This window comes from Carassius carassius, chromosome 7, assembly GCF_963082965.1.
Source record: "Carassius carassius chromosome 7, fCarCar2.1, whole genome shotgun sequence".
Taxonomy (NCBI): Eukaryota; Metazoa; Chordata; class Actinopteri; order Cypriniformes; family Cyprinidae; genus Carassius; species Carassius carassius.
The window spans coordinates 37,940,531-37,959,350 of record NC_081761.1 but is presented as its reverse complement, the minus strand read 5'-3'; the positions used below and the strand labels follow the sequence as shown (position 1 = coordinate 37,959,350).

Genomic DNA, 18,820 nt, shown 5'->3' with positions numbered 1-18,820 from the left:
AGAGCTGATGCCCCCACCGGGACATTCACAGAAAAACACAGAAGTATAATCAAACTCACCAGTCATTATGACACACCCTCAATATGTAAAGCTATGGTAACATGCCACAATGGGCTGATATAAAATCTCTAGACAGTTCTGCAGATCCTCATTAACATCATCATCGTTTCCAACTACACACAAGAACATCATCAGATACTTGAGAAGAAGAGATGTCTGAATCTGAAGGTGCAAAAGATGGTGAGAAAACAAAACAATATAAATATATATATATATATACATGAACAAAGTGAAGAAGTGCTTTCGCTTGACACTGTTAAAAAAGCTGTAATTACAGTTTTAGAGAAATATCAGAATGCAGTCAAATTAAATGTGATGGAAATAGTTTTCATATATATATATATATATATATATATATATATATATATATATATATATATATATATATATATATGCAAACTATTTCCATTACATTTAATTATGTGATGGAATCAAATTAACATTCGTTTTATTTGAGTTTTGCATAATCAACCCAGTATATATATATATGGATATAGATATATATATACTGGGGATGGAACGGTTAAACTTTTTTATAGTCACAGTTTCGGTACAGTTCGGTATGTGCTATGTTTATGGAAAAACTATACATAATATATATATATATATGGCAAAACTTAAATGCGTTTAGTTTAAACACATATTAACGTGCTCTATTAAGGTCTCACCTGTGCGCGCGATATCATATTTATTCCGTGATGACGCCAGAATGCGCGTCCATCATCAGAAACATACATTAGCCAACCCCTGTTTTTCTTTTACGTGTTATTTATAAGAAACCATAGCCTATTACAGATGCGTTGTCAGATTTAAGTTGAACCACGGTCCTAGCTCGATCGTGCCGGACCGTGTGTGGAGAACCACACGGTTTAATTTAATTTTATTTTATTTATTTCGCGAACCGTCCCTCCCTAATATATAATATATGCGTAATATATTATGTACAGTGATTTTTGTTTTCAATCTGAAACAACTCAGTATATCTCTAACAGGTATAAAATTGCATATACTTTCTCTGCAGTGAAAAGGCGCAAAATCGATGAGGAATTGCAGAAAAACTCCCTAGACTTTTCAAAGGACACCATGAAGGCAAGTGAAGCATTAAGAGGAAGGCAGAAAATCTCCTCTACCTATGGGAAATTATAGCATACGTTGCTCATGACTTGTTTGAAGTTGTCATCAGGACTGCCAACGTGAACATATTTGATAATGTACTATTTTACTATCTTAGACTTGCAGTTTACACTATGACCTAATCAAATAATGTTCAAAAATAAATAAATAAATAAATAAATAAATAAATAAATAAATAAATAAATAAATAATATATATATATATATATATATATATATATATATATATATATCCTCATAAACTATTGTACTTTGATTATATTCAATTTCATAATATTATTGAAATGCCATCCAAGTCACTTTAAAGCAGGCACGGTTAAACTCAGTACTGGAGAACCATTTTCATGCAGAGTTTAGCTTCAATCCTGATTCATTTGAAAAAAAATTAAATAAAAAATGAAAAAAAAAACTCATGTTAAACAGTCAGGAGCCCAACTAAAGCAAATGTTTTATTGAAATTAAGTAAAATTTTGAATTGAGTGAAAATATATATTTATCATCATTAAAGTAAGGAAAATTCTGTCTATTCTAAACTATTGGTTGTGAACATGTGGTGCACCATAAAAGCAACAAGGAATCTGATTGGCAAATGTCACATCATGCTCATCTAAAAGATACATGTACATAGTCATAAATACCTAGACACCTCATTGGCCGCTCGACCGCACATCAGCATCACCACCATATTGGAGCTGGCAGCTTTCCATAACTCTCACATCAGGACAGAGGAAAACACACCTGACTTGTCAGCAGCTTGGGGGTCCACAAACCATCGCACAATAATAAAAACAGATCTCAGGGTATTCTCATTCACAGATAAGAATCAAAAGTTGTTTCTGGTAGTTTTTTATTTTATTTTATTTGTATTTGCTGGTTGTATTAAATTTTCTCAGTTATGGTAAATTATTAACGTTTAAAGATTTTTTTAAGGGAATGGGAATTAACTATGTTCTGGGAATTAACTATGTTCTGACCTGAAGCACTAAATTATCAAATTAAAAAAATAGTCAGAAGGGTTTAGTAACCTTATTTTAAGTGACATTAAATAATTAAGCAAACAGACACGGCTTTATCCACTAAAACATTTATTTAGCTTTCAGTTTCAGTTGTCAATTCAAGAAAAAAGATAAAAAACGACTGCAAGTGTTGTCACTAGCAGAAGCACAAGTGTCTGAGGAGATGCTAGTCTGCAGCCAGACCCTTCTCCATTATATTATAATACAACTGTACTGCTGACTCTGCACTGAGTAACAAATGTACATATGCTTCCTGTGCATGTTTACTAAAAGAATGGAATCACAAAAAAAGGTGCTTTATTGAAATATTTCTTAGAATAAAACTGCAAAATCTTAAGGTATAATTGTAAAATAACTAAAAACTAAATCTCTGTATCAACGACTCCACATTCACTGTTTTATATAAAACTGCAGGACATCAGTTCTTGCGGCTCAGCATGAAATATAATTTAACAGCAATAAACTGTAATTAATTTACAGGAAACAAACTAGAAAAACAGTTATGTACTGGCACTACAAATAACAGTTTTTCTCCAGTGTGTCGCTGTTAAGTAAAAAAAAAAAACAGCAATATACTGTAAAACGTAAAAGTCAGATTATTCAAAAAAAAAAAAAAGTTAATGTAACTAAAATATTTGTGAACATCCATAGAAAAACGTTATGCAAAGTCATACAGTGATAATGAGAGTAAATACTGAACTCAACTGTATTAAAGTGTTTTTGCACAAGAGAGATCTGTTAATGTAGTTTTGTAGTTCACAATGTTTTTTTATTTTTTATTTTATTTGATTAATCTGACATTTTACAGTATATTGCTGTTTTATGCTTGTGACTTGAAACTCCCACTTCTGCTAGTTTGTGACTTGGAAGGAATGACTTGGAATGGTGTTGGTTACTTCCAAGGATCCTCAAATCTGGCCCACAAGATCCACTTTCCTGCAGAGTTTAGCTCTAAACCTAATCAAACACAACCGAGCAAGCTAATCAGTGTCTTTTTTGATCATTAGAAAATCACAGGTGAGTGTGATCAGGGTTGGAGCTGAACTCTGCAGTGCACTGGCCCTCCAGGACAAGATTAGAGGAACCCTGGTTACTTCTATGCCTGCTTCTGATATTTTTTAAGGACCTCCTTGGTTGAAAGCCCTTTAAGAACCAGATTTGGGTAGTCCAGGGGCAAAGAGTAAAAGTCCTGCCATATTTTTGTTCCACCCATGAACTCAGCAGCTGATTTCACCAGAGGAGGAACTAAGTCATTCCTTCCAAGTCAACCTTACAAATCTTCTTTATGCACCAAGCGTTTGTAACACTCCATAGAGAAAGGAACAGTTGAAATTTAAGGTCCAGGCACACGGCCCAAAAAGGTATCTGGTGCTGGCTAAAGGTTTCCTGTGTGTTCAGTCTTTTCAGCGCGAAGAGTTATTCAATTTAAGTTAAACTCATATCTTACTCATTTTAGTATCTAATCTGACTACATTTTATTATTATCTCCAATTTATGTTGGAATACAAATTGGTTTCTAATTAGTATTCTGACATTTGATTATTTTAGTTAAACTCTTTATTTCATATTAACTAATTCTTTCAGGTGCTCTGGTAACTAACAAGTATTCAACGTACAATACGAGTCAATAATTATAGAGTAAAACAGAATAAAATCAAATGTAACAATTTATTATTACTCAGGTAAATATGTATTCTGCCAATCACATACCCAATTCAAACATATCAAATCATATCAATATAAAACATCAAATTCTCAAAGATGAATCTAAAAGTAAGATATGCATACCTGACCTTAGAAAATACATAGTATGAAGTGAAGAGACACTCAACACACTACGGGCTTTCTGGCTACAGAATCGCCCTGATCCTTTTACTGCAATCCTTTAAATGCAAAACCAAGATAAAACATCCCCCAAATGAGGCTTGAACAAACAGTTGTTATTTGCCTTAACCAGAATCAGAAAGAGCTTTATTGCCAAGTATGCTTGCGCATACAAGGAATTTGTTTTAGTGACATAAGCTTCCAGTAAACAGAGACAACAACACACAGACAAAAAAAAAAAAAAAAAAAAAAAAATAATTACAGGATATTTACAAATTGGCAAATAAATAAGTGTATAAACAATTGTGCTATAAATGATAATGGAATAGGATTGAGTGAGATGCAGGAATGTTCTAGGATGGAGGGGTAAAAAATAAATAAGGATATTGCACATTTTTGCATAAGTTTAAGTGGGAAACATTTAACTGTTCATGAGGTAGATTGCCTGGGGGAAGAAACTATTCTTGTGCCTTGCTGTTCTTGTATTTGCGGCTCTGAGGCGCCGGCCAGATGGCAAAAGTTCAAAGATGGGGTGACTTGGATGTGAGGGATCCAGAGTGATTTTCTGAGTCCTTTTCCTCACTCTGGATGTGTACAGTTCTTGGAGGGTGGGCAGGGGAGCACCAATAATCCTTTCAGCAGTCCGAACAGTTCTCTGTAGTCTTCTGATATCTGATTTTGTTGCTGAACCAAACCAGACAGTAATTGAAGTACACAGGACTGACTCAATGACGGCTGAGTAGAACTGTTTCAGCAGCTCCTGTGGCAGGTTAAACTTCCTCAGCTGGCGAAGGAAGTACAACCTTTGTTGGGCTTTTTTCACAATGGAGCCAATGTGATTGTCCCACTTCAGGTCCTGAGAGATGGTGGTTCCCAGGAATCTGAATGACTCCACTGAAGTCACAGTGCTGTTCATGATGGTGAGTGGGGAAAGTGCAGGGGGGTTTCTCCTAAAGTCCACAGTCATCTCCACTGTTTTGAGCGTGTTCAGCTCCAGGTTGTTAAGACTGCACCAGACAGCCAGCTGCTCAACCTCCTGTCTGTAAGCAGACTCGTCACCGTCCTGGATGAGGCCGATGACTGTAGTGTCGTCTGCAAACTTCAGGAGCTTGACAGAGGGGTCTTTAGAGGTGCAGTCGTTGGTGTACAGGGAGAAGAGCAGAGGGGAGAGAACACATCCCTGAGGGGCACCAGTGTTGGTGGAGCAGCTGTTTGACATGAATTTCCCCAGTCTCACTAACTGTTGCCTATCTGTCAGAAAGCTGGTGATCCACTGACAGATAGAGCTAGGAACAGAGAGCTGGGTCAGTTTGGTCTGGAGGGTTGTTGGGATGATGGTGTTGAAAGCCGAACTAAAGTCCACAAACAGGATCCTCACATAAGTCCCTGTTTTGTCCAGATGTTGCAGGATGAAGTGCAATGCCATGTTGATTGCATCATCCACGGACCTGTTTGCTCGGTAAGCAAACTGCAGGGGGTCCAGTAAGGGTCCAGTGATGTCCTTCAGATAAGCCAGAACCAGTTTTTCAAACGACTTCATGACGACAGATGTTAGAGCCACAGGTCTGTAGTCGTTAAGTCCTGTTATCTTGGGTTTCTTTGGAATGGGGATTATGGTTGAGCGTTTGAAGCAGGAAGGCACTTCACACAACTCCAGAGATCTGTCGAAGATCTGTGAAAAGATGGGGGCCAGCTGGTCAGCACAGGTTTTCAGACAGGCTGGTGTAACGCCATCTGGGCCTGGTGCTTTTCTTCTTTTGTTTTTCTTGAAGACCTGGCGCACATCATCTTCACAGATTTGAAGAGCAGGAGGTATGGAGAGGGGGATTGCAGGAGGTGTTAATGGTTGTGTAGGGAGATGGTCAGAGTGGGTGTTGGGGGTTTCAAATCTATAATAAAACTCATTCAGGTCGTTAGCAAGTCGTTGATTAGCCTCAGTGCAAGGGGATGGTGTCTTGTAGTTTGTGATGGCTCTCAGTCCTCTCCAAACTGAAGTAGAGTCGTTGGAAGTAAACTGGTCTTCCAACTTTTTAGCGTAGGTCTTTTTAGCCGCTCTAATCTCTTTGTTCAGTGTGTTCCTGGCCTGATTGTACAAGACCCTGTCCCCATTTCTGTAGGCATCCTCTTTGGCCTGACGAAGGTGTCTGAGTTTTACTGTAAACCATGGCTTATCATTGTTGAATGTTAAATAAGTCCTGGTAGGAATGCATATATCCTCACAGAAACTAATATAGGATGTTACGGTCTCTGTGAGTTCGTCCAGATCAGTGGTAGCAGCTTCAAAAACGCTCCAGTCTGTGATGTCAAAACAAGATTGTAAATCCTGCTCTGTTTCGCTGGTCCATCTCTTCACAGTCTTTACTACAGGTTTAGCAGATTTAAGTTTCTGCTTGTAGGTCGGTATAAGATGAACCAGACAGTGATCAGAACGTCCCAAAGCTGCTCGTGGAACAGAGTGATATGCATCCTTTATTGTGGTGTAACATTGATCCAGTATATTACTGTCTCTGGTGGGACAGGTAACATGCTGTCTGTATTTTGGCAGTTCACGGGAGAGATTGGCTTTATTAAAGTCCCCAAGAATGATTAAAACAGAGTCCGGGTGTTGTTGTTCTGTGTCTGTGATCTGATCAGCGAGTTTCTGTAAAGCCAGACTTACTTGCGCTTGAGGAGGGATGTAAACACTAACCAGAATGAACGAGTGAAACTCCCGCGGCGAATAGAACGGCTTGCAGTTGATAAACTGCGTTTCTAGATCAGGACAGCACATCTTCTTTAATACAGTTACATCTGTACACCACCGTTCATTGATGTAAAAGCATGTCCCGCCGCCGCGCGATTTCCCCGTTGATTCTGCTTCGCGGTCCGCTCTGAACAGCTGAAAGCCCGGCAGATGGAGTGCGCTGTCCGGTATGGCGTCATTCAGCCAGGTTTCCGTGAAACACAGAGCAGCAGAGTGAGAGAAATCCTTATTTGTCCGAGAGAGCAGAAGGAGTTCGTCCGTTTTGTTGGGTAGAGAGTTCGAAATCCGCGCTTCCTGAGTCTGACGAGCGCTCCCGCTCGCTTTCCCCGTCTGCGCGTCCTGAAGCGCTTGATCAGCGCCGCTCCTCCGATAACAATGTTCAGTAAAACGTCTGTATAATAGAAATCCGGAAAAATATCATGTGGTGTGTTCTGCCGAATGTTCAGCAGTTCATCCCTGGTGAAACTGATCGTGTTTGTTAAACAAAAAACAGGAAAAACGAACAAAAACAGTACAAACACTGGAGAGCCAAGCACTGAAGCAGCCATGTGCGGCGCCATCTTGGATCTTCAATTCATCGGACCAAGGTCCGAGACCGGGATAGTTTACACCTCAAAGGAAAAGAAGATAATTTACATGGAGGACCCTGAAAAGGGCACTCCCATTACAGCATAATATACCTTATCTCTTAGGATCTGTATTATCTTTTAGTCTACATTTTTTTAAGATTGGGACCATTGTACCAGTCGCCCCTAAAACATTTCAAATGATACTAGACATGAGTGTTAGTTCACTTGCATTGGCATTTTCATGTAATCGTTTTGAACAGATTGAGTAGAAGGAAGGAAGAATGGGTGACAGGATTTAAAATGAAACAAATGGCCAGAAGGGAAGGAGGTCTCCTGCTCCTCCACTCTGTGGGGTGTCTCGAAGATGCCTGTGTATGTTTGTATTGTCTGTTTCTCAGGAGATCAAAGTATCTCAGGTTCTTTCATCCTTACATGACCCCTTTGAGAAAATATATTCCATATAAATGTACATCCCTATAATATGTAAACCCAAGCTTTACTATCTGTAACTAAACTTCATAGTCCAAGTCTCTGTCCAATTTTTTATTTATTTGTTTGTTTGTTAATTAATTATTTAAATATTAATTTGTTTATTAATTTATTTATATATTTGTAAAGACTGTGAGCTGACAGATAGGAATGTTAATGTTCTAAGAATGTTCAGAGAACATTACATGTTCTGGGAACGTTTTCACCGGCAAGTTCTATTTTAGTTCCAAGAATGTTCTGTTAAAAGGTATTTTACACTTGAGTTTTAAATGTTTTTCTCTGGCTGTTCGGTTTGTTTTCGTGAGTAGATGATGCTGGTTGCTTGCTGATGATTAAAATATCATCAAAAAGCAACCTGATTATCTGATTTGCAATAGTCTGACCCATGATATTAGTTGCTTTTATTTCACTTTTTTATGGCAACTCAATGATTCTACAGACTGAGACACATCAGAATACTAATCTACGGTCACGCATTGCTGCCACACACATATTGTTTTTTCCACTCACTTCTGTCATAATAACGAGATATGTCGTCATTTTAACGTAATCTTTTCTCGTTAAAAAACATATTTTCTCGTAATAATGAGATGTATGCTTGTTAAAACAACATTTTCTCATAATAACGAGCTGTTTCTCATTAAAACAAAATTTTTTCTCGTAATAACGAGATGTTATGTTGTAAAAACAATATAATTATGTTGTTAAAACATTTTTTTGTCATGAGATCTATATGTTTTCCTGTTATTATAGATACATTATGTGAGCAATAAGTGAAGTGACATTCAGCCAAGTATGGTGACCCATACTCAGAATTTGTGCTCTGCCATTAACCCATCCGAAATGCACACACACAGAGCAGTGAACACACACACACACTGTGAGCACACACCCGGAGCAGTGGGCAGCCATTTATGCTGCGGCGCCCGGGGAGCAGTTGGGGGTTCGATGCCTTGCTCAAGGGCACCTAAGTCGTGGTATTGAGGGTGGAGAGAGAACTGTACATGCACTCCCCCCCACCCACAATTCCTGCCGGACCAGGACTCGAACTCACAACCTTTCGATTGGGAGTCCGACTCTCTAACCATTAGGCCACGACTTCCCCCTCTTCCCCCTCTTCCCCCTCAATAAGTCCGGCCTGCTGTCGCCACAGTCTGACATAAAATGAGGATCTGCATTCTGCTGAAATTATTTAAATACTACACTGCTTTGCATTTATTGGTTTTAATTTTAGCAGCATGTTTATTAGTATTAATTTTTAATCTGTCTACAATATAGTTCTAGCCAACTCAGACCCATGACACATTTAGGCTTGATTCAAATCAAAACAATTATTTTTAAAGAAGATATAAGTGGAAAAACAGAGATCAGGAATCAGTGTGTGAATCTCAACAATGGTGACATGCTCAAACAATTGTAGTCTTTTACATTTTAACATCTTGTTTCAAGATGGATATTTTAAATAGCAATTAAAATTATTCTTTAACAATTTAGGCTATAATTAAACTAAGAACTTCACACAAGCCCATAATGAATGTCACATTTAAATGTGTAATTATTTTTTCAAAGTAACTTCAGATTATATCCTTCTGACAGTTTTCTCTAGGTCAGTTTCTATAAACTGTTTTTCTGTCCTGCAGATCTTCAATGACCCCATTCATGGTAACATTGAGCTGCACCCGTTGCTGGTGAAAATGATTGATACTCCTCAGTTTCAGAGACTTCGATACATCAAACAACTGGGAACGAAACATCTAGTGTATCCGGGCGCCACACACACTCGCTTCGAACACTCACTTGGGTACATTTTTCCCTCTTTTTTGGGACTGGACCTTTGCATTTATTTTCCTTGAAATACACTAACACTGTTTGTTTTTGTGTGTGTTAGTGTGGCACATTTAGCAGGATGCCTTCTCAAGACACTGCATGAGAATCAGCCAGAACTCAACATCAACAAAAAGGATTTCCTGTGTGTTCAGATCGCTGCCCTGTGCCATGACATGGGTGAGTACCAAACATTCATGATTTACATAGAACATCTTTAGAGAAATTGTTAAAAGCAAACTGGCGTGTATTCAATTACTATTTGTTTAGTTTAGTTTATTTGTTTAGCACGTTTAGTACAAGTACAAAACTATGCAAGGAGGGAACGAAGCCACTCTACACAGCAAAATCCCCAGTGTTAATTTAACACTCTGAGTGTGGACTCATATAAACACTGAAGCAGTGTTAAAAGTAACACTGAAGCAGAGTTGAAGTTAATGAGATAATTAAGAAGTTAATTGAGTTAAGATTGAGCATAATTGAAGACACCTGATGTTAACAAGCGGACTCACCAAACGAGAAAATCACAATTTGTGTGTCACCATTATAGTGGTCAGTGTTTGCTTTAGTTGTGATCTTGGCTTGTGGCTTTTTACTTTTAAAATTTGTTTTGCAAGTCAAGAGCAAAAGTCGGGTGGTGATGATTATGTTTGAATGTAATCGTTGTTTGACCTGAGTTGCTGAACTCATTTACAGTGTTTTCTCTAAATACTTCTCCATTATTGATTGTAACAGCTTTGATTCCACAATGAAAGCGTCTGCATTTTCTAATCATTTTGTAGCCATCTCTTACAAGTGATTCTGATTTTTTCTTTTTTTTTTAATTAAAGAGTGTTAATTTTAGGCACACACAGATAACAAGAATCAGCGTATGAATCTCAACAACGGTGACAAACAGCATATCCAGTTAAACAGATCTACTCTGAACATCACAAAACTAGATACAAAAAATTCACATAAAAACAGCAAAAATAAAATATTGTTAGAATAAAAAGTTAAAAAGACAGTTCAGCTCATAATTTATTCATGCCACATTGCATAATGGGAGCCATGGATGTGTTTTTATTGGCTACAACATGCTTTTTTGATGGTCACCATTGTTGTGATGCTTACGCTGATACTTGATGTATGTGTTTCTAAACTAAAGAATTATTTTCTTTATGTAGAACTAACTTTTAAAAACATGTCATATTGTGCCAAAAACGCTGGATTGCTATCTTTTTTTTTCACTTAATTTATATATACATTAACAAAAGACTGAACTCACGCATTCAGGTCATTCCATGGCAATTAGTCCAAACCACAATCAATAGCACACATGATTGCCTTTGCTCTGGTCTGTATGTTATAATTCAGTTACCACAGCCTCACAAAGTCTAAAGTAAATAACTGAAGGTTCAAGATCCCAACTAAAGCAAACACTGACCACTATAATGGTGACACACAAATTGTGATTTTCTCGTTTGGTGAGTCTGCTTGTTAACATCAGGTGTCTTCAATAATGGTCAATCATAACTCAATTAACTGCTTAATTATCTCATTAACTTCAACTCTGCTTCAGTGTTAATTTTAACACTGCTTCAGTGTTTATATGAGTCCACACTCAGAGTGTTAAATTGACACTGGGGATTCTGCTGTGTAGGCTTGTACAGAGTTCCGCTCCTGCTCATATTAACTCATGAGACATGCAGACTAAACTCTCAAAAAAAAAACAAAAAAAAACAAAAGACAAACGAAACAAAACAAGAGCATAAACAGAAAAAAACAACAACAAAAAACAATACAAAACAACAGTTCACTAACATAAAAGATGATCAATCTAGATGAAAATGCAAAAAGAGCAAGCAATACCTAGAAAGGACTACATAAAGGCGTCAGGCTAGCAATAGTAGTTTCTTCAAATGCTTTTTGAAAGCAGAATAAGAGGACATTGATCGCAACGATGGGCTTAAATCACTCCAGAGCTTAGGACCTCTAAAATAAATATTAAATTGATGTCTTGTAGATCGTGTGTAAGGTAAGACAAAAGTATTATTGCTATGTCTAGTTTGAAATGAGTGTACATGTGAGATAGGGATAAACAAACTCTGAAAGGAGTCTAGTAGATATTGTTTCCTATATATAAACTTATGCATAAATAAACATGTTTGATAAATATTTACCTTATCAATAGGGAGAACTTTGAATTTATTGTAAAGGGGTGCATATCTATTTGAATGAGAAATAAATCTAAGATATTTCTTCTGTATGATTATTAATTTCTTCAGATAGGTAGCTGCCCAGACAATATTGCAATAATTAATGAATGGTAAACAAAAAGCTATAATATAAGGTTAAAAAAGCTGAAGAATGAACTAAAGGACAAACCCTCCTCAATATACCCAACATTTTAGCTGACCTCTTAGATACGAAGTTGATATGGTTAGACCATTTAAGACCACTATCTATAATGACTAATGATTAAACAGCCCCCCCCCCCCCCCAGAGTTAACATATGGATAGTGGGGTAACAATTTGCCCAGTCAACTCTTATTTTCTTTATTTTTTTTCTTATGGTTCTCTTTTAAGGTTTTAATATGTTTTAGAAGAATGAGATTCATAACTGAACTTATAAAAACAACAATTATGTATAATAAACACGTTACTTTGTCCTTTCAGGTCATGGTCCGTTCTCTCATTTGTTTGATGGCATGTTCATCCCTGAAGTCCTGCCTGGTGAGTGTCTGAGTTTTCTCACTTCAGTGATTTCAGCTTGGCATTTAAGCAATAAATCTGAGAGCAAACTAAATATTTTGCCATTGTTAATAAGCATTGTTGTCTTTATTCAATCAGTGTAGTCATTTGTGTTTGTGTGTGTGTGTGTGTGTGTGTGTGTGTGTGTGTTTGTGTGTGGAGACTGGCAAATGTGTAAATGAGTCCCCAGCTAATTTTGTTATGAAATTGTTCTCCAAATATTGAGTGTTGGTTCAGGGAACATAAAAAAATGTCCAGTTTTCTTGACATTATAGAGCCCACTGGGCAAAGTTACGTCTAATAGATGTCTTTTTATGTCTTTGCTGACGTTGTAAAGACGTTCACTGAGGAGCCAGAATGAAAGTTTTTATGACGTCTTTTTTTGACGTCTTCTGTACGTCCCATTTAGACGTTCACAGAACCTCCTTACAAGGTTAAAAACTAGTTCAAAAGTGGTCAGTGGAAATATTTCAACATCATTTAAGGTTCATTTAGACATAATTTATACTGTTTCTGGACCAAATCAGGATAATGTTCTAACAATGTTATCAAGAGACATTTTTACAAAGTTTTTAGAGAATGTTATCCTACCTTTTAACAGAACACTCTGAAAAGTAAAATAAAACTTTCCTCTGAAAACATTCCCAGAACATGCACAATTTCTAGGTGGGTTGTCTCTGGATGTTGTAATTGTGTGTTATAAAACACTCTCATTGTGGCAAAGATTAACATCTTGCTCTTAATAGTGACAAATTTTTACTCAAAATATTTTGAACACATGCATTTTTTCCATCTTTCCATCATAAAACACAGTTACAACAACCAAAGACAAACTAACACAAGAAGAATGAGGACCAAGATCCCAACTAAACCAAACACTGTCCACCACAATGGTGACTTCAAATGAATCAAATATCAACATTTAAACCTCTGTTAATTCTCAATAAGAGCTTCTCTAGATGTCTGACAGAAATAAAGTCAATCTAATGAGTGAACCTGGTGAAGCTGTTTGTGATGTTTGATCTTCCTCTGCTGAGATCTTCAGAGATTTAATGTCTTTGATTTGCAGATGATTTCACCACATGCTCAATCATCAGTTATTTCATTATTTCATGAAAATTGTTTTACTTTCTTGATTTTAGGACAAACACAGTGTCTGGAAATTACATTGAAATAACATGAGTCTAAATCTAATGCATCCGGAGAGTGTTGATTTGGTCCAGAAACAGTATAAATTATGCCTAAATGAACCTTAAATGTTGAAAATATTTCCTCTGACCACTTTTGAACTAGTTTTGAACCTTGTAAGGAGGTTCTCTGAACGTCTAAATCGGACGTACAGAAGACGTCAAAAAAAGACGTCATAAAAACTTTCATTCTGTCTCCTCAGTGGACGTCCTTTCAACGTCTGCAAAGACATAAAAAGACGTCCACTGGACGTAACTTTGCACAGTGGGAGGAAGGTTTTTAAAAGGTATGATGTCCCTCATATGTTCTTTCTACTTAATTTTGACATAAAAATCAACATTCTAGGAACCTTGATTTGCATCATTCCAAAAACATAAAAAAAAATCCAGTTTCCTTAATGTTAGTAGAATGTTTTTGAAAGGTATGTATGATGAAACATCATGAAATTCAAACATCTGCTGTGAACAAGCACTGGAAAAAAGTTCTTCAGCCACAGCCTTAGATGAACTGTAGATAAAACACTTTAAATGTCTCAAGATCTAAGTCAGATCTGAGTCGGTGTATATATGTACATTGTTAAAACTGCCTTACATGATATCTAAAATTTCTTTTCATTTTTCAGGTGAGCCTTGGGAGGTAAGCATCATAACTCTTCTGTACAGATACAAATATATGATAATATACATGGCAGGCTATTTCAAAGAGAGTGAGCTACATAAAGTATTAAGTCAAAAATGTAATTTCATAAAACATGAATCTGTTTTTTCTTTACTGTAATAGAAAGAAAAATGACTGTGACTGCAATTATTGTAGTACAAAGTGCAAACTGGAAGCAGTAAATGCAGTAATGCAAAACTGTCACAAATTTTTTGACTTACATGCTCTGAACATCAACCTTAAAAATTGCTTTTTCAGAGAGCATTGACAAATAATAATAAAAAAGAATATAAACTACAAAGCAAGGTTATTTAATTAATAAGGCTGGCAGAATTAAAATGTTAATTTTGCAATTAATTTTTTTCAGTTTAACGCATTAATTAAATTAAAGAAAATATTGCAGCATCATATTTTTTCTTTTAGATTATGTGAACATGCTATTAAGTACAATAAAACACAAAAGAGAAGTTAATTCAGGACTGGCGCTCTGTTTGTGAAGCAGCTCTCTGTGAACACAGGCATCCAGCACAAGCACGTGCACAGAAACCCTCTTCAGACAGACTGTCAGTAGTGCTTCAACATACAAAAACACACAGACACAATTATGTCAAAATGTGCAGTTCATAAACAGTCTTAAATGAGTTAAAAAGCCCAAAATGATCGTGAAGAGTTGGGAGAAAGGTATATGTGGGTCAGAGCCTTGTCACGTGCATCTGCTTTCAAAGTGACATCGTTGCTTTTAAAGTGAAACCTGATTCAGTCTGTCATTGATGAAAATCAAAGAACAAAGTAAAAGAGAAATCACTCAACTGCTTTAATCGCTGACAAGCTTTTGTAGCTTGAAAAAAATTAAACTATATACATTTTATAGTCCATTCATATACGATATGTTTATGGTATATTATAGTTTATGTGAAGATTATTTTAAGTTGACTTAAAAGTTATATTTTTCAAAGCCTATTAACAGAGGTGGATAGTCCAGGGGCCAAAGAGTAAAAGTCCTGCCATATTTTTCCTCCACTCATGAACTCAGCTGCTAAGGTACTGGGTTACTCTGCCGCGGTACCTACCCGAAGCAATCTAAAATAGTCAGAATATAAACACTTATTGAAGGTGTACCCTAGTGATTCAGGACAGGCTAAAAACATGGTTTGGAAAATGGATTCATGGTGTACACATACATTACTATATACATTTTGTACATTTTGAACACAAAAAAAAAAGTTTCGGGCCACAGCTCTGAATGGTTGTTTCTTACCGGGAGCTGTGTATTTCTGCAAATGTCAATAGGACCACTGAGAGGAGCCAGAGGAGTCTCATGTTCTACTGTCGGGACATAATGACAGGTTTAACAAATATGTAAAAAATAAATTTTTCAAAAGTTAACTGATACAGCTTTAACTTCTGCATTAGTCGAGTATATGTACTTGATTTAAATATCTTTGATTGCTCAAAGCATTTGATAAAAACAGAGAAACTTTCTTAAGCAAATGCCAACATAATGTTACAGTATTAAGAAAAAAGAAAGCTATTTAGGATTAGGCATTTAACCATGAAAATTTATCATATAATCCTCAAGAGTGGTGAACATAATTATTCACGCTGCAGTGCATTACGGGAGTCTTTCATGCATTGCAACATTAATAATTTTGTTGATTTTCACCATTGTAGAGATTCATATTCTTGTTCTTGATGTCTGTGTGTGACTGGAAAAAGAAAAGAAGTGTTGGAGTTTAAATATCTGTATGTAACGGACAAATTTTAAATAAAATCAATATAAATATTAGAGTAATACTGTGCACCGTAGATCTAAAAGTTTAAAATGCTCAATATGTTATCTTTAGTCCAGTACTCTTATTCTTTGGCTCTTAGACTACACATCTCTGCCTTTTAACTGTCAAAAAATAATAGCTTTTAGTTATACTGTTATGTTGAATGGCTGTAATTAACTAACTGTAATTGACTAAAACTGAGAGAAAAGTGAATTTAATAGAGACATCAGTAGCATTATTGGTATCTTCATTAGCAGGCTAGTTAGTAAAAAGATGGCATTAAACTCATAAAAAAAGGAAAAAAAGCACCTTTATGTTGTCTCTACATTGATTTGGAGATTCAGTGTGAAATTGTGACAATATAATTAATCAAAATTAATTGCAGAAAAATATGTTATTAATTAGTTACTTTTTTTAATTGATTGGCAGTTCTAGTCATTTATGAGTACATGTTAATTGTACTGATGAGTTTTTATGTTGATCTTCTGAAGCATGAGCAGGCATCTGTTCGCATGTTTTGCTGCATGATAGAGAATAATGAACTGGACGAACAGATGAAATTCTATGGACTGGATTTACAGGAAGACATCAAATTCATTAAGGAATTAATTCTGAAAGGACAAAAGGATGGCCAGGTAAAATGTGTTTAAGCTGCTGTTTCAGCTTTTATCCGGATACAGTGTTAAAGTGCAAAATATTTCCCATCTTGCAGTGGTCAATGGAGGGCAGGGCTGAGGACAAATCCTTCCTGTATGAGATTGTGGCAAATAAGGTGAACGGCATTGATGTGGACAAATGGGACTATTTGGCTCGGTTAGTTGTATTTTAAAATTATATTTAAATGGGTTGAGCAGGTATTGGACAGCTGAAGATAAAGAATAAATGTGGCCCATTGTAAGTGTATTCATGTTTTATCAGTTATGGTGTTAGTGTAATTCCTCTCTTATTTTACATGTAGAGATTGTTATTATCTCGGCATTCCATGTGGTTTTGACTCTCAGCGTCTGCTAAAATCTGCTCGAGTGTGTGAGGTGAACAGGAGGAAACACGTCTGCTTCAGAGACAAGGTACCTGTTAATTCACCTGTTCATTTACACCATCAATTAAACACTTTATAACTGGCCACTTTTAAGAAACTTGGCTACACTTTGCAAGCAGTCATAATTTGGAAATAAATGGTTATTTTCTGCCCTGATTTTAGCATCTGATTTGAACACTTTGTTGGAATAGGTGTGTCTGCTATCAGAGATCAATGGAAACACCCACTGCAGTGATTTGCTAAAATCTTTGCATATAACAAGTATTACATGTGGAGCTCTCTCAAACTGCATTTTACTTTTACAGCTGCCCAGATTAACTCATTGTGAAAAGTGATGATTATAGCATTACATGTAGATCTACTCCCATTGCATGAACATTTACAGTGCTGCAGTCATGTCTTCTGAGCACATGGCCTAATGGTTCAGACTTGTAACCGGCAGAGGTGGGAAGTCCAGGGACCAAAGAGTAAAAGTCCTGCCATATTTTTGCTCCACCCATGAACTCAGCAGCTGATTTCAGAATCAGAGAATCAGAATCAGAATGAGCTTTATTGCCAGGTATGTTTACACATACGAGGAATTTGTTTTCGTGACAGAAGCTCCGCAGTACAACAGAATGACAGCGACAGAACATAAAACACATAATAAAAGAATATAAAAATACAAAAAATACAAATAAGTAGATAAGGAATGACAATATACAAATTTACAATTGTAGGCAGGTATATTACAAAAATGCAGTTATGTATGTACATGTATATTATGTGCAAAATGTAAGTGTATACTAAGTATGTGTGTTAGATAAATTAAGTGTATGTGTATATAAATATAAAGTGTAGTGTGTTCAGTGTGTTCAGTGTGTATCAGCTGTTCTTAAGATGGATTGCCTGAGGGCAGAAACTATTCCTGTGTCTGGTCGTTCTGGTGCTCAGTGCTCTGTAGCGTCGACCAGATGGCAACAGTTCAAAGAGGGAGTGTGCTGGATGTGAGGAGTCCAGAGTGATTTTAACAGCCCTTTTGCTCACTCTGGATAAGTACAGTTCTTGAATTGATGGGAGAGTTGAACCGATGATTCGCTCAGCAGTCCGGACTACCCTCTGTAGTCTTCTGAGGTCAGATTTAGAAGCTGAGCTGAACCAGACAGTTACTGAAGTGCAGAGGATGGATTCGATGATGGTGGAGTAGAACTGTTTCAGCAGATCCTGTGGCAGGTTAAACTTCCTCAGCTGGCGAAGGAAGTACAACCTCTGCTGGGCCTTTTTCACTATGGAGTCAATGTGAATGTCCCACTTCAGGTCCTGAGAGATAGTGGTGCCCAGGAACCTGAATGACTCCACTGCAGTCACAGTGCTGTTCCTGATGGTGAGTGGGGGGAGTGCAGGAGGGTTTCTCCTGAAGTCCACGATCATCTCCACTGTTTTGAGCGTGTTAAGCTCCAGGTTGTTGAGAGTGCACCAGACAGCCAGCTCTTTAACCTCCTGCCTGTAAGCAGACTCGTCACCGTCCTGAATGAGGCCGATGAGTGTGGTGTCATCTGCAAACTTCAGGAGCTTGACAGAGGGGTCCTTAGATGTGCAGTCATTAGTGTACAGGGAGAAGAGCAGTGGGGAGAGAACACAGCCCTGGGGAGCTCTGGTGCTGATTGTACGGGTGCTGGATGTGTATTTTCCCAGCCTCACTAGCTGCTGCCTGTCTGTCAGGAAGCTGTTGATCCACTGACAGACGGAGGTGGGCACGGAGAGCTGAGTTAGTTTGGGCATGAGGAGGTTTGG

General features: G+C 37.0%; 1 protein-coding gene across 1 annotated transcript in view; it reads left to right on the top strand.

Annotated features, from left to right (window-relative positions):
• The first annotated feature begins 7,554 nt into the window (after positions 1-7,554).
• The window catches only part of LOC132144288 (deoxynucleoside triphosphate triphosphohydrolase SAMHD1-like), a 34,216-nt gene continuing 22,950 nt past the window's right edge, over positions 7,555-18,820 (top strand). Inside the window, exons 1-8 of the mRNA XM_059555066.1 lie at positions 7,555-7,560; positions 9,475-9,635; positions 9,723-9,838; positions 12,317-12,373; positions 14,202-14,215; positions 16,500-16,652; positions 16,721-16,821; positions 16,967-17,075. Of these exons, the coding sequence (XP_059411049.1) occupies positions 7,555-7,560; positions 9,475-9,635; positions 9,723-9,838; positions 12,317-12,373; positions 14,202-14,215; positions 16,500-16,652; positions 16,721-16,821; positions 16,967-17,075 (717 nt within the window). The remainder of the gene's footprint in view (positions 7,561-9,474; positions 9,636-9,722; positions 9,839-12,316; positions 12,374-14,201; positions 14,216-16,499; positions 16,653-16,720; positions 16,822-16,966; positions 17,076-18,820) is intronic.